The sequence below is a fragment of the Pezoporus occidentalis genome, unplaced genomic scaffold (assembly GCF_034315485.1).
Source record: "Pezoporus occidentalis ecotype Australia unplaced genomic scaffold, CSIRO_AGI_Poc_V1 ctg8, whole genome shotgun sequence".
Classification (NCBI taxonomy): Eukaryota; Metazoa; Chordata; class Aves; order Psittaciformes; family Psittacidae; genus Pezoporus; species Pezoporus occidentalis.
In genome coordinates, this window is record NW_026916158.1 from 7,922,693 (window position 1) to 7,946,289 (window position 23,597).

At 36.7% G+C, this 23,597-nt stretch overlaps 1 protein-coding gene across 4 annotated transcripts; it reads right to left on the minus strand.

Annotated features, from left to right (window-relative positions):
* Positions 1-51: 51 nt before the first annotated feature.
* Positions 52-23,278, minus strand: ZBBX (zinc finger B-box domain containing). 4 transcript variants are annotated; one of them, XM_062602993.1, is made up of 19 exons: positions 23,040-23,278; positions 22,201-22,285; positions 21,534-21,647; positions 19,855-19,948; positions 17,488-17,536; positions 17,247-17,356; positions 11,165-11,332; positions 10,150-10,324; positions 9,145-9,265; positions 8,719-8,849; positions 8,403-8,506; positions 7,935-8,041; positions 6,944-6,975; positions 5,390-5,634; positions 4,469-4,625; positions 3,810-3,965; positions 2,497-2,733; positions 1,229-1,364; positions 52-264 (listed from the first exon to the last, which is right to left on the minus strand). In XM_062602993.1, exons 2-19 carry the CDS (start codon positions 22,266-22,268, stop codon positions 192-194), a joined length of 2,277 nt encoding a protein of 758 aa, XP_062458977.1. In that variant the 5' UTR covers positions 22,269-22,285; positions 23,040-23,278; the 3' UTR covers positions 52-191. The 4 variants fall into 4 exon arrangements, with proteins under 4 accessions (XP_062458977.1, XP_062458973.1, XP_062458974.1 ...); XM_062602989.1 differs by having other exon boundaries at positions 8,403-8,500; positions 23,040-23,174; XM_062602990.1 differs by having other exon boundaries at positions 5,411-5,634; positions 23,040-23,174.
* Between the last annotated feature and the right edge of the window lie 319 nt (positions 23,279-23,597).

A 23,597-nucleotide genomic window follows, 5' to 3' on the forward strand; every position in this document is an offset into this window, starting at 1 on the left:
TTCTTTTATTCTGTTACTTCCTCATATCAATAAAAAAAAGCCAAAATCAAAGGATTTTAAAGGATTTTTATTTAAAATTTTACAAAATAATCCTTATTGCATGCTGCTCAGTATGTTAAGACAACTCTTCATCTGCTTCTTGGTTTTGTATGATACACAAAGATAGAAACTGCATTAAGTTCATTGCATGCTCACGGTAATGCAAGAACCTGTTGCTTATCCTCCAAAATTTCTTCCTCATCATCCATTTGGTCATCCCAGCCCCTTAAAAGAAACACACCAGAATGATTTTCAGCAGCTCAAATTCCTCAAACTACTCTGCTTTAAGCTTTAGTGACATGTTCACATATGTAAAATTAAAAGGCATGAAAATAGCTTTTTCTGTATATTTTACAAATATACATACAAGTAAATATATTCTCCCCCCCCCCCAGTTTCTGTCACATACATTTTAACCTCTTAAACAAGTAAGAAATAAATAACATTGTCACTAGTTTGCCTTACTAGAGAAATCCCACATCCTAGAACAGGTAAACTAGGGAAGTGGATCTTATTTATACTACCTGCACTATTTGCAAACGTTGTTTTGTTTTTCACTGATCTGCAATTTTGATATAATGAACATTAAAAAACAAAACCAAACAAAACCCCAAGCAACCACAAGTCTCTGAATCAGCCATATTCATACAGAATGTAGTTAAAATCAAGAGTGTCTCACTGACCTTACTAATTACAAGATCATAGTAATAAACCAATGACAGACAGAACTTTGGGGAACTTGTTTCCAGTCATCTCCTTCACCTCTAAGGCACTATAACAGATATATCAAACTACAGACTATAGTGAATTAAATGTTATCTCAGCTAATCACAACTGCTCTTTTTAAAGGTACCTTACAGCCAAAGAACTTAGACGATTTGTAAGAAACATACTTTATAAATCTCGGTGTTATATATTAACAAAACCTAATGCATTAAAAAAGACATAAACCCAAAATTCATAATTTAGAGTCCCAACAACAAAATATATCACTTCATTCTTAATCTGAGTTGCCTGAATACTGGTTTAGGACACCAAAATACAAAATAGGTCATGCTGACCTCTAATCAGCATGTAAAGTACAAGTAAAAAGTCCAGACTGTTCTTATTTCAGTTCTGGCATGATGTTTGGCATATTGAGCATATTACAATATCATGAAAAAAAAAGACCTCAGCAAGTTTAACTAACCTGAAAATATCAAGTCCGGTATGATCTGTTAGCTCCAGGTTTTTATGGAAATCTGTAGTACTTCTACCAATCTTCTCCAAGTCTCTGATGGAGGAAGTTACATCTTCAGAAGTTAAGCAGTAATGTTTTTCAGGATCTGAAATATTTTAGGTCATTTCAGGAACAAATACAACAAATGAAAATAAACAAACAAACAAACAAAAGAGCAGTATCTACCTTACGAATTTTAGAGAACTTCACAGTATCAAAAACTTGCCATTTAAAGTCTCAACACAACATTATCTTCCCTCCCTATTCTTCTCTGAGCATACTCGACACGGATGCTCATTCTTCAAGCATTAACAAGAGAAACTTCCAAAAACACATGGTTCTGATGAGTAGATATCAAAAAAGGAAGGACAACTGTCCTGAAATATGGTATTTGAAAGCCTTAGAAGAGCTGTGGGAAAAATGCAGCAAAAGCTAAGGTAAAAACATTTAAAAGGCAGAACACACACTCTGGAATCCAGACTACTTTTGTTCACTGAAGACGCATCATAGCCAGGACCTACCAATATAAAAGCACCATAGCAACTCAGAAGGGATAGACCAAATCACAGTCTATCAAGGCTGCTTATCTTACAAAGTATCTTGGACACTTCACAATGAAATGGAACAAAAGCATCCCAATTTACTATTTTTTTTCTCCTGTATTCAAAAGACAAAACTTGGACTCACTCATTCTGTTCAGTCATAATAAACTCACCCTTGTCTGCATGCTGACTCCTCCACACGCAAGGAGATGGGCCTGAGTCAGCCCCAAGATGAGCAGTAATACCATGTTTACTGTGTCTTATTAGTGGCAGTTCTTGTCAGGGCAGATTTATAAAGCTTCCTATCTATCTTTTCCCCTTCTTGCCACCCTTGCATCAAATAACATCTAGTTTCCAACACTACCTGGAGTGCTCATTATTAAATACCCAAGTAAAGGATACCTATTTAAAAGAAATTCATGATCTGAAGTAGCACCTAGCACATCCTGAAGCTTTCTGCAACAAAAATGCAAGGGGTAAAAACTTAAAGTTGTGTGAAACTGCTTGCTTTCCCTACATTACAGGTAGGTTACAGTATGGTTGAATGGAAATAAATCACTGTTCAACCACAGAAGTCTTGCATTGTCAAGTAGTTTAGTAGATTTTTCCACCAAAATCAGTTAGATCTCAGAAGGCAAATGAAATAGCTTCTTGTTTTCATTAAGCTACCTGTAAGCATGCAGGACTGCCACTTACCTGTATAACTTCGTAATTCTTTTTCCAGAGCAAGTAGGGCTACTTGGTCAGCATCATATTCCCAAAGATAATCATCTTGTTTAGTTACATCATTGCACTTGTGTTTTGGTATCTCAGTATTAACTCTCAAGGTATGCACATGTGAACTCTTCGGTTTTGGTTGAGTGCTGGTTGGACAATTTCCAGTCAGTTTACAGTGTGGCATATTTGTTGACCAAGGTCCTCTAGAGTCATTCCCTGAAATAACAGGGATGGTCACAGTTCCCAATAATTCAAGATTTTATGCAGAAGTTTTATCTCAGCTCATTAATGACATTAATTGTAGTTAAAATTAGAAAATCATTGAATTGTTTGGGATGGAAGGGACCTTAAAGATCATCTACATTCAACCCCCCTACCATGGGCAGGGACACCTTCCACTAGACAAGGTTACTCAAAGGCCCATCTAACCTGCTTTGAATTGATCTGAAGAGAATACTAATTTTGCTTAAGAAAAAAGGCCCATCTAACCTGCTTTGAATTGATTTGAAGAGAATACTACTCTTGCTTAAGATTGTGAATTAATAATTCTTAATAATCAGATTAAAATTATATTAGGAAGTAGCCTCTTATACTTCAGGGGTATCTTTCAGAAAAAATATTTTTAAATATTATGCACAATAGCACAACCTTTGTGTAGAAAGCTTAAAAATTTAGTTTTTTTTTAACTTAAGGTAACATGAATATAATATAGAGTATCTTAAATATTTTTCTGGGATTCAAAATTGACAGTTTCAATTTCCACACATAACGTTTTTAAAATTAAAATGCCAAACTGGTTGCTTAAGATTAAAGAGATAATGTAAGATGCACTAGACAGTTTAAATTGAGAAAAGTAAGTAAAAAGTACAGATGCAGTTATGTCTTACCTGTTTCCTTTTTTTAGTTCATGCACTAAGACTTATTTCAATAGTATGAAGAAATCTTATTAGATCAAAACCAAATTGTTGCAAAACACACAGTAATACACAACCTTGTTCTAGACAGCCTAAATAGGCAAGCTAAGAGGAGAGCAATGGGGTAAGGCAGGAGCAGAAATTAAGCAAAATAAAAAGTATTATTAGTGACAGCTGGAAAGAGTATTATTTAACAAGAAACCCCATTCTTACAAAAACAATACAATGTATATAAGCCATTATACCCCAAATAAAAATACATAGATGATTCTGTTGAATTTAGGTCAATTTAAATCTTCATCACAGACAGTGCTTCTACCTTTTACTAAGAAAAGGTAACTTGTGTAAGTAGGACCTCAAAGCTGCTGCTCTCCTTACCTGGGTAGGACTGCCACACTGCCGTTAGGGTTGAGATTCTACCTTGAGCATCCAAACCACTTGAAGGTCTATTCAACTGACTTTCTAAGACACCTTGAACTACAGAGTCATCAGCGAATTCACTTAAGCTCCTTTCAGTAAACCACTTTCCATCTCCTGAAATTAAGAAGTATTAGAGGAAATTATTTGCAGGTTTTGTAATATGAGTTTACTGTTACTGTACTTGTTGCATTTCATGTGTGTGATTTAAAGAAGTGATGCAACAAATTTCTACGTATAATACATAAAAAGAAAAAAAATCACATATAACACTACCATGCTTAAATTCAAGTGATATACTTAATCAAAGTAATATCCATTTGCACCATTAATTTCACATAGTTACATACACACCACTAAAATCAATAGCTACATTCTGGAATAAAATTCTGAGGGGATGTAAAGAAGCATATAAATCTATGGTACTATACTGATGTAACTTACCTCAAGGTAGTAAGTTTATTTTATCATTACAGAGCAACAGTTGTGCATGTTCATATGGCTGCTACCCCTAAGTGACTTCTAGAGGTAAGCTAGCTAGATCAAAGTTACATGAAGGATGTCTAAGAGCAACAGTGATAAACATGTATCATTTGAGAACTTTATTTATATGCCTTTACCTGGAAATGAGATACTACAGTCCACAGGGATAGAGTCAGAACACAATGAAGAACATGCTTCAGGCACTACTCGTTTAGGGTTTACACCTACAAAGAAACCTTCAAGTCCCCAGTACCATGCAGAAACAGATTTCTGTCTTTTGGCTATATCTTGTAGCTTGAATAAAACACAAAGACAGGACACTTAAAAAGTTGTAATTTCATAAAACTTTGAATGATTCTGACAACCTAATTAATAGTTATTCATAAGGATGATGGTTTTGCATGATATATGCTTTAAAAATCCTATAAACTTTGATTACTAATGTTTTGAGAGCTTGAGTCTATTTTTCCACTGTGGAAATGAAAAGCAATTTTTCATTGCTTTCACTTACTTTTGTGTGCATCAACTAAAGTAACAGTGTTTAACAATAACTCCAAATCTAATGTCCCAACCCTCTCTATGCTGAAAATGAAACTGAAAGCAAAATATCAAAAGAACATGTAAATAATTTAGATTAAAGTATCTACAATTTTTGGCATTCAATAAAGAGGTGAAGCAACCTTGATAAAATATGGGAAAAGCTGCCTTCTCCCCCAGGACTCTTTTTTGGTTTAGTCTGTTCTTTCATTTGTTTTTTTTTTTTTTAACATCAGCAGAAGACAGACAATACACAGCAAAAAGTACAGAAGCCTTCATTCCCTACATAGGAAATATGGTTGGCGGTGACAAACCTCCAATTAAAACTGTAATCTCGATTGCTTCAGGATTGGGTTTCTGAAGGAGAACTGGGAAAAGCGGTAGAGTATTTCATGGTAACTATACAACTATCGCTACCTCCTAACTGATTCAGGAACATGAAATGCTGACTCATGGTCAGTTGGGAAAACAGGTTAAGCAAAACAGTTATATATTTAGAAATCAAAGATATAAGATTTTACCAATGAAGATTTTGTAATTACAGGCAAAACCAAACTCTGACTATTGCAGACACTGTTCAGTCCTTGGGAATCTTTATGGTTTTTCTGCAGTTGCATCTCAAGGAGAAATTTGTTGCTCATTAGTTCAGTTGGGTTAGACATCTTCTCAGGTAGTTTAGAGGACATAAGCGACCTTCTCATAGTCTTTGCCTTAATACTCTCCTTTTGGACAACATTTCTTTGAAGAGTGCAGACAACCATTTTCTCTAGAAGAACCCAACAAAATAATCAAAATAGGATTATTTTTTAATGGAAACTAATATGAACTATAACATGCAAGTCTACTATATTTTCTTCATGAATTTAAAATATGAAACCTCCACTGAAGTTACCCCTAAGCCATAAAACTACGAACAAGAATAGTCAGCTTCCATTAGCTTCCTGCCTGATATTCAGAGATGCCAACATACACGGACAAGACTTACTAGGAAGTAGTACCAGTTCCATATGCTCCTGTACATCACTGTCTATGAAAACATTACATCTCGATAATAACCTTAACACATTTCCAAGTACTACTTTATGCTAATGCAATTTATTACATTTATAATGCTATAATCTAACCAGAGCCAATGTATTAACTGCAACAGTAGAAATTTCAAAAAATTTCCTTATGCATATATGTAATGGTTTAAAATGCATACTGTCAGGCCTTGAATGATTCTGCAAGTTCTTTTTCTTTGTTTACAGAAGACATAGCCATTTTAATTTTTAGCAGGTGCCCAAAGAAACACATAAATCACATCTCATTAGTCAGCCATTGTTTTCCTTTTTTTACATTTTGAAGACTTACTCAAATAAGTAGTTCGAAGCAGAAAGAGAGCAAGTGCTAGGTTCTGAAGTGCTGGAGTAATTGTTTGGTACTTGCAAGAATGAGAACTGAATTACCGTTACATCCTAACTTATTTCTTAGCATTGAAAAATTGACAATATATTTCACATAGGGTAAGAACTTCGGGACCACTTAAGAGTGCCAAAAATAAAGTTGCCAAGCTTTCATGGTGATTTCACTGACATGCAATGAGCACTGGAATATTTATACACAATGATCATCTGTCTTGCAAAACTAGTAATCACTTATACTGTTTCTCAACCTACCTATACAAAAGCACTTTTCTATGTAAAAAGAACACATGCCATACATTAGATCTAACACAGTACATACACAGTGGTATGTAAAATCACTTCATCTGCTTCACAATGAGTTTCTTTTCAGTATACATCTCATACAGGGGCAGCCTCTCCCTCAAATATGAGCTCAGAGCTGTAAGGTTACTATCACAGTGGATGCCCATCCTTTCAAAACAGCTTACACATCCTATCAAATTGTGGTCAAGGGACCTGCATAGCTCAAGAAATGGTACATAATTTAATGACTGCCCTCCCTCACCCACCCTCCCCATCCATATGCCCACCCTCCCCACCCATATAACCATGATAGACTACCACGTCCTATACGAGAATGATGAAATTGTATACACTTACGTATATTGTACAAACACTTTCAGCATTTACCTTGAGAAATTTCTTTAGAAGAAACAGGATTTCTGTCAAAAGGAAAAGGGAAAACATACTGTATGTCATCTGTAGATGTTAAATGACAATATAACTTTCTCATTACACCTACAGTTTCTCTTCGCAAAAGGTCTGGTAGGTAGTGTGTCATTCTGATTTGCACCTGCTGAACCCCTTTGAGACAGAGGAAGAAGGAAAGACCAGAAGAATACAGTATAACAAAACAGATCACATCCCGTCATAAATAATTTCGGGAGATCAGAACACTTGTACATGTCATTAATTATTAGGAATCTTAGTTTTGCATGGAATGACAAGGTTAGTGAAGTGAAAGTATCTGAAAAGTATACAACACTGACCAGCTACAAACGTGTCTCTAAGCTAGTCCCCACTCCTACTCAGATAAGATGATACAAAAAAGAGAAATTCTACCTGTCTTTCACGACATACACGTATAAAGAAATGTATCTTACACAGTTTAACATTGGGATGATCAAGCAAACAAAATAAATTTCAAAGGGAAATCTCTTTAGTTACAGGCAATTAAATACATCTTTTGGGTCACTGACGAAGTTGAAGACACAAGCTCACCATTCACTAACTTTAATAGTAATCGTGTCCTGCACTTGTTAACTGACAACCTGTTCTCAGATTGTCTTACAAAACAGTCATTAAATCATCAGGTCATTCAAATGAAAACTTTCAAGGACAAAAAAAGCAGTCACAGACAGGATCTTGGAAGAAATGTAAAGGAAGGGAAAGCAGTAACGAAGTGTTATGATACTGGCACAGTCTATGTCTTGCGCCAAGGATGAGACGTCTATCTTAACCATGCCTTAGAACAATTTACAATTTCCAGTCAAGGATTCTCCTGTTCCATATGGAATATGACTGTCTGCAAATAAAAGCGCCTGTTTCTTAGGAATGTAGCTAAATCCTAAAATAGGATTATTCCCTTTTCTCTTCCAAATAATCTCCACATTCCTGATACCTTCCACACTGCTTGAGTGGTTCAACTTTTCCTTGTTTATTCATTCCGATAGCCCCAGCTTCCATCACCAAAATGTTAGACGATTCTTCCAAGTCCTTGTCATAAGACTAATTAAAAACAAAATTAAAAAAAAAAAGCAACAACAGATTAAAAATTTAAAAAAAAACAACAAAACACACAGACAAAAAACATACAAAAAAACAGTAGCTCAAGTGATTAAAATTAAAGCCCTGAAGATTTTATTTCTCTATATAGCAAGGGTCCCTGGACAGAACAGGGAAAAAATATAGGGAACCTTCTGAAAGATAAATTTTCCACATTTGCATGGAAAAGCTAAACAATGCACCAATATTTTTTTAATTAGAAATTATTTAATTGTTCCTACTTCAAATATTTAACAGATCAACATTGAAACAGACCACATCAGATCACTGCAAAGGTTTGTGAACTCCTTTATTAAACACTTACTTCATCAAGGAATTTAATTTTCAAAGAGGACTCTGCACTTGCAGGAACAGTGTCGGGTACTTCTTTTCTAAAAACAGATGTCCAATATCTCTTTACCTCTTCAACTATGAAATATAATTAATTTGATGTGTTTAATCATTTACTGCTCAAGATGCACTTACAGAAATGCAAACTTTTGAATTAATAAAATTTTCCTTTCATTATTGTTAGTTTAAGCAGAAACTGCTTAAGTATGTAACTGTTCAGTAATCACAAGAAAAAAATCTAAATAAAAAGTATTTAATAGTTAGAGTCAATAAACAGAAGACTGTTACACCTGTTAAGTCATCGACATCATCGTCATCATCTCCTTCTCTCCCTCCTTCAATCACAGCCTCATGTACATTCAGTGTTTGCACAGGCCTTAAATCTTTAATGCAACTAACAGAAATTTGATCAACCAGAGCTCTAAAAAAGGAAAACAAATCAATCTTAAAAAGCTATCATTTTTTTTACATATAATACCACAGCCATTTAAAAAAAAAAAAAAACAAAAAACCATCACACTAGTTACTGCATTAATTCTGAAATATTAGGTCATCAAGTCTGGTTATAACAGTTATTTTACTAAAACAAAGCACCCTGCATACAGTCACCTTAACTCTTGATAATATGTCTAATAGTTTTAAAGTTTCAAAGGAATTTTTGTTAATCCTCTTAAGGATTTCTGACTTCTTATTAGTACCAGTGACTTCAACATTACCTTCTGTATTTCTTAAGCAAGAGTTTCTCCATGTAGCTCAGACCACCCTTCTTGAATTTAATTTGGATAGGTTTCTTCATAATGGTAAGATTGGTCTGTACCTCACAAACACTGACAGATTCTATTAGAATTGTTAAAAAAGAAAAGAAAAAAGAAAAAAAATGTATAGAATGTATGCAGCTATTCAGACTTACAAACTTGCCACGTCCATAGTCTATGCCTAGCCAAGTTTTTGCGTAATTCCAAAATTAAAACTACAAGCAGTATTATATTTACACAACACAGCAGGGGTAGCCAGTAAAAACTCATTTATTACAGCTTGTAAATTAATGGAAGATTACCACATTGGAAATCCCTAACTCCACAGATAAAAATTCCATCATATAGAAGGAAAGAAGAAATAAAGAAAAAAAAAATAAAAATCAGTATAATACTTTTTGTACAAAAATACACAAATAATGAGCACCATCCAGGGACCAGAGGAAAAAGACTAGCTTGCACAAATCCAATCAGAAAAGAGGTTTTTTCCACATTTTTCCATGCATACTTCAACTGATTGCATCTTTTCACCGGAACAAAGAAATATTAAGAGCCTGTGGAAGGCAAGCAGAAAATGTACTTGGATACAACATGCAAAATCCTGAGCTATGCACATTCCTTGTCTCAGTTAAAAGCCATAAATTTATGCTTAAATATTAGAGTTCATATAAAAGTCTCATGTGAGAAACAAAGTCATAGAAAAGTTCGGGGACACAAGCTAAAGAATCTGGCCCGTGCCAAAGCTCATTACAGGAATTGGGATAAATACTAACTTGCATGTCATTAAAAAAAAAAAAAAAAGATAAAAATTCAGAGGTTGTTGTTAATTTATAAAGAAACACAGAGAGAAAAGTTAAGAAGAAACATTTACTATTCTAACAGAACCCCTACCCTCACAAAATCTGCTAACTCACCAAAATGGCTCCTTATATTTTAAAATGCAATTAAACCAGAAAAAAATCATACCTGAGAGGACACCACTGGTACACAGCTGTTCTCTATGATGATGATTACTCTTTCTCCATTGAAGCAAAGCTTCCTGAAAAGACTGTGCAGATTCTTCCTCATTAAATGTACCATTTAGTAATAATCCTTTGTTGTGATATTCAGTGCTTGTACAGGTTGATGCTGAGGACAGTTCCTAAATCAGTTCCATGACAAAAACACAGCACTTCTTATGACTCTCCTCACATACAACAGTAACAGTATTTTTAGTATCAACTATGGAAATGTAGCACTCTGTTTTCTGGGCTTACACTATCTACCTAGGAATCAAGATACCTCAGTTTTCATGTGGTCTTGCTCATCATTAAATTGCGATGTTCTATCAAAACCAAAATAAGAAAAACAAAAAAGTTTGTATAAGCACAGACTAAAGAAATATCTAACTTAGATGCTTTTAGCAAGCAGAAAGCAGCAAACATGGACAACCCACATCCTATGGATAGGATGGATATTATATCTAAGGTATAACACAAATCACAGATGTGATAATAAGATAAAGGAAATAACAAGGGAAGAATGGGCTCTGACCAAGCTCTGACTGATACCTCCTCCAACCCTGCAGAGCCCTTCCGGCTAACTCCCAGTTACATCCTGGGCATGACGTGCTACCTCTTTTGTCAGTTTGGGTCAGGTGTCCTGTCTCCGCTTCCTCCTGGCCTCCCCTCCTCCCTGGCAGAGCATGAGGCTCATAAAGTCCTTGGCCAAACCTAAACATCACTATCAGCTCTGTTCCCAAGCTGAAAGTCAAAACACTGCACTGCACCAGCTACCAAGAAGGGGAAAAATGACTGCTACTGCTGAACCCAGGACAGATGGATATTATATCGACAGATGTGAATAAGGGTCAATGGGCTCTGCAAGTCTGAGAGCCTGATCCCTCCCTTGACACCCTGCAGAAAAGCCTAAGGCCACTCTACCTAAAATGCCCTAACCAATAAATTTTTTTTTTATTTTTCCCCCCTAAACTGTACACTACCTCAGCACTGCCCACTGATGCTAGCAGAGATGCAAACTTGTCCGATGTGAACTGATACTTGCTATTTACTGTCTTCCGCTCTTGATCAATTTTCGATTCATTCAGATTTATTCCCTTGATGAAGTGATTAGCAACTTCCAATTTTCCAGCATGCGTATCAGCTTCTGTCTGTTAATAAACCATTATTAAACCATTAATTTATTATAAACATACTCAAACATCCCACAAAACAGCATATTAAAAGCAAGCAGGTAGCCACATATTGAAGAGTGATGATGACCTAAGCACATCCTAATTTCAGCAATCAGTAGTGTGCAAACGCATGAGCAAATATTCAATATTCCATTAGGTACTATACCTGACAGAATAGGTGAAGGATTTTATGCAGCACATATCATTTAAACAAATCTATGAGCTATGTATTTTATTAATGAAGTCCTGCTTACTGAACCTTTTCAGTAGACAGAAACACATCTGTAGAGGTCAGCAAGAAGAAAATGTTCATCTAAGGGACTAACTGGAATATCCATTCATACACAAAAAAAAAAATAGTCCAGAAAAGTCCAAACTATAAAGAACTAGATTAGTTTGACTGAAACTGGCTACCGGAGAATAACAATTTTATTGTTGAGACATTACTGATTTGCAACCTTCATTAGAACAAAGAAAATTGCTGTGGAAATGTAACATGAAGGTTCTGATCACCACCTCCTGAATTATTAACAAGCAAAACCAAAAAATATTTTATGTTCATCCTTTGCCTATGCCCCCTCCCTGTGCACAGAGGAAGGCCAGAAGGAAAGATCCTTTGTCTACAAAGTCCTCGAATTGTCACATTCTTTCCACAAAAGCACAAGAGCAGTAAAGGTACAGGCAGAAAGTGTAACAGAACAAGCCAAAGTAGCCATTGCAAAACCAGAATGTGCTCACATCTCCTTCTTTCCACCTAATCTACGCTATAATCGACCCAGTGACTTTGCAGCTGCTGTGACAGAGATCACAGAAGCATATCCTCGAAGAGAAAGGGGAGTTTCTCTGGGGAATTGACCTTCTCCTTGGCTCATTCTGTTCCCCATGGCATGTGCACTCAAAAGCACATAGCTAAAGACTGTGTTGATTTATTTTAAACCACATGGAGAAATTAATCTTAACATTACAGTAGAAGTCACATTCCTCCGAAGGAGATAGCTTTGTTGGTGTAGTCTGACACACCTGCTTTCTTTGAGCAAGCATACTTGCATTATATATATAGTCCTTTTGGTACTCTGGCCCACAGTATATAATGAGACCAATATTTAAAAGGCTCGCCCTACTGTATTTTTTGTCTAAAGGGCATCAACATATTAATTGAGATTTTGCTAAATTGCTTCAAAACCCCTAAGCAAGAATTGCAAAACTGATTTTAGAGAATACTTGCACAGCTTATTTGTTCTGACCTCATATTAAACTTCCCAGCAGTTTAACTCAGACACTAGTTTTCTCCTACTTCAACGCCTACCCAACTTAAATTGGTTCGGCATCAAAAACACCTACTCCAACAGCAGCAGTAAGGGAGGAGGCAGGAAAGAGCCCAAGGCAGAAGCAATATGACCCATAACAAAAGTGAGAAAGCAATTCTCTGGACCCTCATGCTAGAGTGACTGCCTTGCAATTTTCTATTGCATATTTTCTCTAAAAAAACAGACTTTCCTCCTTACTGTAGATCAAGAAGTGCATAACCTCACTTGGAGTGCAATATCTTTTCCTCCCTTTGAAAAAATGGAATTGCAGCTACTCTTCTCTGCTCCAAATGCTAAAGACACCTTTTTCATTTCTCTACTTCCTGCGCTCTTTTGCTAGTTCCCTTTATTAATAGCATTTTCTAATTAGTTTTAAAGTAAGACTGGAGAAAAGAGGGAAGATGACAAGGGAGGAGCATAGAGAATCAAGACAATCAAGGTGGAATCCTCCTGATGCAGATGCAGCCATCACAGCCCTTCATGATTCTCTGTTTAAATCCTCATATTCCTCCACTGAACCACTGTATCACCTCTAATCCCCACAAATAAGCTTCCAACACCTTAATCTAGTTTTTTACCATCAAAAATAAGTGACTTATCCCTTAAAAAAAAAAAAAGGCCTAAAAGAGAACCTCTTACACATGTCAAGATTTATCATTGTTACCTTACTGCTGCTACCACCCAGTTTTCAATTCTAGGCTTAAAAGATCTGTTACAGTCTTTTAAAATAAAACAAAATCCTAAACAGTCTGCAATTAGATGTGTTTGGTGAAATATTTTTATATCAATGCAAAATAGCTCAGGGAAAAAAACATAATTCAGGATAGCACATCATCCCCAACAGATTATTTATCACTGGCTTTTTGTTCCTCATGGGATGTTGTATTGTCCTGTAACTGTCTTAAATTCTCACCTGAAGTTTTCCCACCAAAAGATGTAATCTTTCTACTAACATATTATAAGCAAGCATCATGTCTACAAGGATGTATTTATCACGCCAACAGCTTTAATAATTTACTGCATTACTAAAAGGATTATATTTCTGGGAAGACAGAATGAGATCATCAAACAAATTTTAGCAGGATAACAGAATGACATATCCAGTGACATTACTAAAAAGCAAAATCTGCCTTCATGAAAATCTCATACAGTAGAACTGAAATAGTTACAACAATTAACATCCACTCAAGACCCTATCTACCTTTTCTATATTTATGTTGGCTTGCATTCTCACAATAAAGTAACTTCAATTATTTGTAATCATATGAATTAAATATGAATGCAAGCACTTTTTCATAAGAAGTTCCTGACATGGCTTCTTTTTCATTAAGTCCCAGCTATAAACCAGTCATCATTAACACAGGAATGAAGGAAAATGAAAACAAGCAAATAACATGTATTTGAAAAGGTATTTTAAAAAGTAAACCATGGAATTCAGCAAAAACCATGGAATTCCAAATCTGGAATAACTCTGGAAAACAAAATAGTGGTTTTCCCCCAAAAAGAAAATCCAAAATGCATGCACACATTGGTCCAAAAAAAAATTATTACAACCCATTTATGAAATGCAATCAAACATTATGCATGAGAAATTTAAGTTTGATACAATTAAGTGTTACACAATAAATCTATGAGGAAACTTTACTACCCTAACTATAAAATTATAAAATTTTCATTTTTCAAAAAAAGATACACAACAAAGTTGTATGTTAGAAACTGAATCTTACTATACTGCATAATAAAATCACCCGCAACTGAGGTCTCCACTGTATTATATAACATTTTACTTTCATCATACTTTATTCCTTGTGAGAGGAATCCAAGTATGAAAGAATCAGGAATGCTGAAAGTGGCATCTGTCAGAGCAGACACAACTGTAAGCAGAAATTCAAAGTTTCAAGCTTCCTTATAACTACATTTAAATTACAGGTAACATTCACCAGGGTATATAAGAGTCTGACTAATGAACACCTCTAGCCATTTTTAATACTTAACAAAACTTCTTTTTATAAACTGTTTGACATCCAACAATCCAATAATTTGGAAAAGTCTCAAACATGGTAGGTAATAACAGTATTTCAAAGAGCCTGTGTAAAAAACTCCTGACCCAGCAATTTCTTATGTATTTCCAACCATGTAACACTACCATTGGTTCAATTTAACTCGCTTTTCTGAGCGAGTTGAACTGAACCATTGAGGTGTGCATGACTATCAAATCCATCAAGGCACAAGTAAAGAAAAGAGGGGATAGGGAGTGGACATCAGTAAGTATTGTGATAAAACAGCTATACTATTTGCTTCTATGAAAACTCTTCCCCTTTTCAACTGAAACACTTCCTACTGAATAAGAAAGTCCCATATGATTGAGCAACCTGGTCTAATAGGTGTCCCTGCCCATAGCATGGGGGTTGGAACAAGATGGTCCTCAAGGTCCCTTCCAACCCAAACCACCCTATGATTTCATTATAGTGTGAAAGTAACCCCCTTTTTAACAATGTAACAATACCAAAGCAGTGTGAAAACAATGTCTGGTTACCCACCAGTGTTGTCCTAATCTTACAAGTTCAGGACCTATGATACTTTCTGGGATCATGAACTGAGGAAGCATTAAGACGGGGGGGTGGGGGAAGGGAGAGGAGCATTAAGGAAAAGTCAATTCGGAGTTGAACTCATCATGAAGGTAACGATTTGCAACCCGCCCATTTGAGCGGCTGAGCAGAACACTGGAGAGGTGCAAGAGCAGCCGCGCCACAAGACAAGGAACAGCCGCGACCGGCGGGAGCAAGGAGGCTGGGCTAGGCAGGGCCTCGCGGCCGGCGGCAGCATCCCGTGGGGGAGCAGCGCCGCCTGCCGGTCCGGCGCGGCCGGGCAGCGCCCTCGGTGGTGCTCGTCGCAGCCGAGCGGGCCAGGCGGGGCGCGGGGCTCCGGCTCCAGCCCGCCGCCTCCTGTGAACGCACCTACCCGGGGCAGGCGGCGAGGGCTGCCGCAGGAGTTCGGCGGCTGCCGCCTCACCGATCCCGCCGAGTTCAGAACGTGAGGACCAGTGTATTCATTTTTATGCAAGCTTTAATGAAACTGGGGAGCAGGAAAAAATAAAGAACAAAAAGAAGCAAAATCCCGGTGGTTTCGATGCCAAGCATCTTGACTGAAATTTAAAATCCACTCTTATGCTTTCCTAAGAGAAACCATTAAAGACATACAAATACAATGCCTGTTCCTCTTGGAGTGTTAGCAGTTCCAACTTCTTTAATCTGCCGTAGAAACAATACAAATACATCACAGCATGTGTTACAGGGTGAGGGAGAATCTTTATAAGAGGAGCTACTTTATTAGAATAGAAATGTTATTTTGTTATTCAACTACTCTATTTGCACAAGTTACTTCTAATATCTGTTTTGGATTATGGTTTCCTATTTATACTTGCCAAAAGGCAAAATCTCTTTAGCGAATATGAATCACCTTATACGTGATACTACTAATTTTCCAACCCAACACAGCCAGTGTGAGAAAGCAATCAGAATTAAAAATTTACTTATCAAAGTGGGCCTTTTTTTGTAATTTAAATTTATTTTTGTAATTTAAAATTACAAAATATTCACAGAGCACTCAATTTTGCCCTATTTGCCTATAACATTACATCTTATTTTAATCATATGGTAATGTCCTTTAGTTTAGTAAGGGATGAGTTGCCTTCAATCACATTACCATGCTGGGCAAATCAATAAAAATACATCTTAAAGAAACTCCCTGTGAAAGAACTTCTAATAAGAGGATCATTTAATCTGTTTCCTTGCAATTCAGGTAGATCAACATATAAAACCTCCCTTTACCTTACACACTAAGGTAACAACTAAGTAGTTATCACAGAAAGAAATCCAAGAATTAAAGCAGATATCAGCACTTATTTTGGGAAACATGGGAAAAACTACTACCATGATTTCAATTCCAGAAAGATCCTCCTTTATTTAAAGGAGGATTAAGTTAATCTCAAATATCTAAGTAAAGTTTTCCACTTTTTCAGTTGTTGCACATGCAAGAGTCACTGGCACCTCAAGCTGACCACCTCAGAGAACTCACTTTTCCCAGCAGAACTCCCAAACTAAGGTATTTAAACCAAAAATCTTCACCAAAAAAAACAAGTCAGGCTTCAAGTTCAATTGAACTCCTTCACTTGATCATTGCAAAGTAGCAATACTGCAGTCAAGATGATTCTTTATTACAGAAAGGGCGGAGGCAGCTAGTACATCACCTTGCACAGAGTGCCACAGCACAACTGCACTGTACAAGAGAAGTTGATGTACAGAAAGCTAATGGAATATTTAGACTTCCACTTGTGTTTTAGGGATGTACGTATGTTTTTCCATACATCGGTCTCTTCATGAAGGAGCCTGGCAGTGAACTGCAAGTCAGAGAGCTTGTCTGTACAGACAACACACAGCTTACAGCCTGGACAAATCCAAGGTAATTAATTTTACAACATATTATCCTAGATAAAATACATATGTCTAGATACTGCTACAAAGCTATTATACACACATGTTACATTCTGTTGCTATAGAGTAGTTTTTAAACCATTTACTTACCAGCAGTGCACTCTTAATTTCATGTGGTCCATGTGCTGTCCCCTTCAATACAGGTTTTCCATGTACTACAGCAATTGCCATTTCACTCTTAAATGGCTCTATTGCTGGCTCTGGAAAAACAAACAAAGCAATCCTCTACTCCAGCCTCCAATTTCCTTATTGTTTAATTGCAGCAACCTCCAAGATCCAGACTCCATCAGAAATTGCTGAGGTTTTAATTAGTTAAGAAAGATGTATTTACCTTGGATCTGTTCTTTGAGAATTTGCAACTTCACTTTTCCTGAAGTAACCTATATGGAAGAATATTTACATACATATCTAAGGTGCTAAAGAAAATTAATAAAAGTATATTTTTTGTAGAATTAAAATGTTACTGCTCCTAGGTAAATAAGCCTGTGACCAGCTTCCCTTCCCATTCATGAAATGGCATCATCCTTCTTTGCACAGTCAAGCATGCAACAAGTGTTTCCCATTCATGTAGACATACAGAACATTCACAACCACAATGACTTAAGCTCAAATGTCAAACAGTGAAGTCTACTGCACATATGCCTACCTATACCTACACCTATAGGGCAGGCGTTTTTCTCCTGTTTCTCCCTATTGCCCTTCCATGATCTAGCACCCCAGTAATATTAAATATAAAATGAATAATTTTCAACATTTTTGCTCCTCATTTTTTGTCAGCAGAGTCCACTCTACATATTCACTTACATCCCATCACCTCTTATACATCTGCAGGCATTTTAATTTTGCCCTTCTGAGAATTCTGCCCCACGTCATCTCTTTAGTCACCACAGCTGAAGTCTTTGAAGTAGTAACAACTCTGAGTTACTTGTCTCAGAGAAAGGGAAAGAGGTGGGTTAAAGGAAACCTTTATGTTCTGATTCTCTCTTCTGCTCCAGGAAAGCAAGCAATTTTATTGAAATTGAGAGCGCTGGCTGTGAAGACCTTCACACCAAACTGCTGCTGCTGCTTCAAAAGACTTCAAATAGCAACTGTGACCATTTAGTCTGAAGTCATCTTTGTCGGTTTTTCTCTTCAGACTTATACAAGCTTTATTCAGCTAGTTTCAAATGGTCTCTCTTAATTAAGAGGGCTCATTTCAACATAGCATACATAGTGTGGGTTCCAGGGGAAAAAAAAAAAAAAAAATTGTAAGATAAAAACTCTCTTTTTATGTCCCACTCAGTCCAATTTGCATGCCACTCCACACACATCAATGTCTGCCAAAGGAAAGAAGTATCTCTAAGTTGAATTAGTTCAGATTTAGGGATCCCCTGCAAATTTTTTCATACTAAGTCATGGAACAAGTAAAGAACATAAGCTCTCTTCTCTGTATTTTAACAGCACTCGTGAACATGGATATACCTAATGCTTGCTTCCATAATGTATAAAGCCTCAAGGACAAAAGCCTAAGCTATTAAAATATAAATTATAAAATATTTATAAATATATATATAAATAAAAATGCATATATATTTTTATATATAAAAACATATATAAATAAAAATAAAATATATAAAATACTGAATTCCTTTCACCAGAGAATGAAATATTAAGACTAGGTTATTAGTTAGAAGTAATAACACTCCCTACAAGTTCCAAACTTCAACTATTTAAAAATTTGACCAACTTTCACCACTCCCATACATCTGCTTATCCTTAACATTTTTTGAGAGTTCGACTAAAATTGCCCTTGTTATTTCCAAAAAGAAATGAGGGGGAAATACCCCATTGTTAACATATTTAAAAAAAAAAAACAAAACAATTTTTGCAATGATTTAGCGAGGAGGTTCAGCATCCCTCCTTTTAGGTCTGAGTAAAGACGTTATAGACCAAGAGTCAACTGATAAACCTAATCCACATTTTAAAACACTCAGAAGTACTCAGTCACAGCCCAAGAGAATGGATTTAGTCCAGTCATCACCCAAGAGAATGCTGAAAAGATCTGTTTAACCCACGCCTGATCACTAGCATCAGTCCTCGGGGCATGAATGTAACATCTCAGTCTCATCCTGCACTTACTGAAAGAAATCCAGAAGCATCATAATAAAGATTATAGGACATGCAGAAGTAAGGAAGAGGAGGGGGGAAAAGAATGAACCAGAGTCATATGGAAGTTCTAGTGTCAATCATTATGCAGTGACTGAATTAAAGAAAATCTTTAACAGTAGTATGTTTTAATGTTGTGTGGCTTTCTTACAGCATTTATCCATGAAGGTACAGAACTTGTGTTCAAAACTTCACATGAAGCCTTTATTTCAGATTCTCAATGGATGTCAGATATTGGAAAGACAGGCTCCTGATGATGTGTATCAGCATCAAATTAGACTCTTACAATATTAAATCCATAGAAGCAATTATCATTTCCTATCTATTGCAATTAAAAGAAACAATATACCAACAGACAGAATGTGATGTTCCTCCACCTGAAAGGGAACCATAAGCTTAACATGGAAAAATAAACAACCAGAAATTTTACTCAGAAGGTGCTTAACCTTTTATTTTTACAGTATTTAAAATTCCCATGTTCCGTAGCATAAATCTAGTTCAAAAGCATCTTTTTCAAATAGCTTTATCTGCAATTATACTGATAGTTTACTACCTTATTATTGTTTTCTTTGCTTTGTGACAAAACTCGGGCTTGGGTGATCACTGGTCCTGCCCGTCCAGATTTCCAATGATAAGCACTCGATCTCCTATGAACCAAGTGCAAGAAAGAACTTACAAATTGCATCTTCTATAATCAACAGAAGCATAAAGGTTTTCTTTCATGTTCTTAAATAAGAGCAGAACATCACAAAAATTAACTACTTGTATGCTTGTATGCAGGATCATTAATTCTCCAAATCACAAGCATCTTATTTCCACTGAAACCTGCTTCACATCTACTCTAATAGTAAATACATCACACATATAAGAAAGTACTGAGATCATCAAATTGGTCTAAACTTTTAAACTAAAGTTTAAAGTAAATTTATGGGTTTAAAGAAAAACCCATAAATTCTCTAAGATTGGGTTTAGACAAATAAAAAAGTAACAGAAGTACACTTTAGATAAGTCTTCATTCTCCTAATTTACTCTAAGGCATTCATCCAGCATAAATAAAACACATCTTCTAATAAGTCAAGAACACACACTTTAATTCACTGAACTTAAGATATCAGTTTAGATATTACCTACTCTGACAAACATGGAAGGTAGTGGGGAAGAAATTAAGACGAAGTGACATTAAGCAGTGATTTTCAGCTTTAGCGCACTGCATAATACATTATTGCATAATATTTATCAAGTATTCAAATGACTGATCTACTTTGTTTCACAGAAAACCAAATACAGAGCAAAACAGACTAAAGCATAGATAACAAAAGGTAAGGAAAACATGTAGGAGGGAAGAGGAATGATCTTTCCACCAGTTGTGCAAATGCCATTGATTCCTGTCATGTGAATTCACCATAACACTATCAGGGTTTCCAGGTACAAGGCTATGAGGACAATGTAAGAACTACTGCATGAGAATAATATGGGGGGGAAAGAGCCACACAGTACCTGGAAAATAGTACCCCAACAGCTCTAGCAAAATTTTACCAAGCTGCAAACAGCAGACCCTTAGCATTACCAAGACTAAAGCAACGAAGTATCCAAGGCACTACTCATATCTCCAGTGACAAAGCATGTCAGGCAGAAATACAAAGAAATGAAAGCAGATGTTACGGGTATCTGCTAACATTCAGAGTGAGACATTAACAGAGCTGAGAGATTTGAACTCCCACCCTAACACCTGATTCACTACGTTATGCTTACTTTCCAAGCCATGGTTTCCACCATACAGAAAATATCTTTCTGAGAAGCTATGCAGACCCATGCAAAACCAGACCAAAGCAATAATAAGAACATCATCCTTTTAGAAACTTCCGAAATAACACTAAAATAGCACAAGTGAAACTAGTTTCTGTCTCCTGCTTTAAAACTAAGGCGACAAATCCCATCAGACAGTGGAAAAAGGGAAAAGAGGGGATAAATGAGGAAAAGGGATCTTCAGTGTTGAAAGAATATCCCTACCAGGAAGAATTTTTTAGTTTACTCGTGAATAATAATAAAATAATAAAATTTCACATGGAAGTTTAAAAATAAGAAAGCTGTAGTTTATGAAAGCAAGTTTATCACTAGGAAGAAAGATTGAAGAGAAAAGACTAAACAGTACTGTGAATCCCAAACTTTCCTCCAAGGTGTGGAGAAAGCATCTTACTGGATTCCTTTTTTTGAAATAGAAATTTAACCTACTTTCTCTCTTGTTTTTCTCTATTCATGTTTGACTGTAGTTGCTGTAATTTCTTCTCCATCTCTTCATTTTCCGTTTCTAAATGTGCTTTCTCCAACTGCAATTCTCTAAGATTTCTGGAGGAGATATGTAGTAAAACAGTCATTAGAAATTACATGGAAGACTGTAAGGCACCTGAAGAAGTTTAAAAAAAACCCTTGACATTAAAGGCACATCACCCTTTTATCTGCCAACAAGACTGAAAACAGTTTTGGAAAATTTAAGGCAAGTCAGGTGGAGCCAAGATTACCTCATCACAGAGGAGTATGCTGACAGTGATATGGCTACTCCAAGATAAGATTTAAAGTAGCCTATTGGCTATTGATACAATTGTGTCTATATTTGGAAAGGTTTGTGTCTTAATTATATTAAACTAAACTATCCCAGTGAGTTCTTTAGTATTGCTTGTTTTCAAATATATATGTTAGATATAGAGAGGTATAAGACCTATAACTGACTCAGAAAGTAGATTAAAGCCTATGAAAAGAAAGGTTTAAGAATAAAATTATAGGGAAAATACTATAAAAGAATTCTTCTTCTTGCTTATACAAAAATAAGCTCTTCTACCTAATGTTGCATGAAAAATTATGAAAACAATACTTCTACCACAATTAGATGAAATGCACTTACTTTGCTTTTAGTCTCACTGAGGTTCCAGGTTTTGAGCCTGGGAGTATTACAAAATCGTTGACATTCATGATAACCAGTATAACCTCTTAAAAAAAAAAAAAAAAAATTCAATGAGCTATAGATAGCAATCTGTTGAAAAGTGTATTCAATTGAAATTAAAACAATAAAAACCTGTTACAAATCAATATTAGTGTATAGAGGAGAAACAGAGTATAGAACTTGTTTATATGAAGAACCAATAAAAATTCTAGAGCAACTTTAAATTAAATTTCACTGAAAGAAAAACTTTTTATTACATTTATGATACCCAGGGAAAGATTTACTTGTCTATTTAATTTGAGCAATTCCCTAAAGTTCAGTGAAAGCAGTTTAATATTAAATAAAATGTGGCTCCTTCAATCAGATGCCTGGAAAGCACAGAGAAGGAGAACATTTCATCAATGGCTGTGATGTCAAACCATCTCCACTGATCTGGAAAGATAAGTGCCTCGTATCATATACAAATTGATATAAAAGAATATGGTAACTGGCAGAGCACAATTATTCCCTACTCTCAAAACTCCAAGACAGTGGTATTTTAAAGACAATTTTTACCCCCTTACAAACAAAAAAAAAATCACAAACAAACCAACCACTCAAAACCCTTACGTCAAAGCAATGGGCTTTTTGTGTGTGTTTCGTTACCGATGGCTCACGGAGAAAACTACCCAGAACTGTAACCTAAAACCAGAACGCAGTAAGGACAGGGGGGAGGGACGATAAAGAGAAAAGTACAGAAGACGAATATAAACTCCTGCTGTAAGGCTGTGTGGTGCGGGCAGGGTTTGGGGCACTCCCACCTGCTCCCAAGCACTCTCTCAGCACTTCGGCACTGGCCTCTTGGCGAGCAGCACCTCCCGGGCGAGACCCTTCGCGCCGAGGGGAACCCCGCACGGCACGACGGGCCGTAGCCGCGCCACCCCGGCCCCAACATAGGCTTGGGACTCCGCCCCTGGGTCCCGGAGGACCCAGCGTCCCCCCGGGCCGCGGCCGAGAGCTCGCTTCCCGCCTCACCGCCACCAACGACCGGTCCGGTCTGATCCTATTGCCAGCCCCCGTCCTCCTACCGCAGCCACCGCCCGCCCCGCCCCGAGCGCATAACCACAGCCGTGCGCTGTTCCCATGGCAGCGCGTGTTGAAGGAGAGTCCATTGGACGCTGCAGGGGAGGGACGTAGGGAGAGACGACTCCGTGGGGTGGGAGGCTTCCGCGGGGACTGCCACAGGGTTGCGCCGAGCCGAGCCGAGCCGAGCCGTGCCGTGCCGTGCCAGAGCAGGGGCGCCCCGGGTCTTTTGCAGCTGCCTGTGTGGCGCCATGTGCGCATTTGGCTGAATTCAAGCCACAAGCCAGCACAGCCGC

Excerpts from the sequence above, each read along its gene's own strand:
- ZBBX (XM_062602993.1), bottom strand. The coding sequence starts at position 22,268 with ATGAATGTCAACGATTTTGTAATACTCCCAGGCTCAAAACCTGGAACC. Across the intron at positions 17,357-17,487 it reads TCTCAAAGAACAGATCCAAG|AGCCAGCAATAGAGCCATTT; the intron begins GTAAATACATCT and ends TTGTTTTTCCAG. Across the intron at positions 3,966-4,468 it reads CTGTAGTATCTCATTTCCAG|GAGATGGAAAGTGGTTTACT; the intron begins GTAAAGGCATAT and ends TCTTAATTTCAG.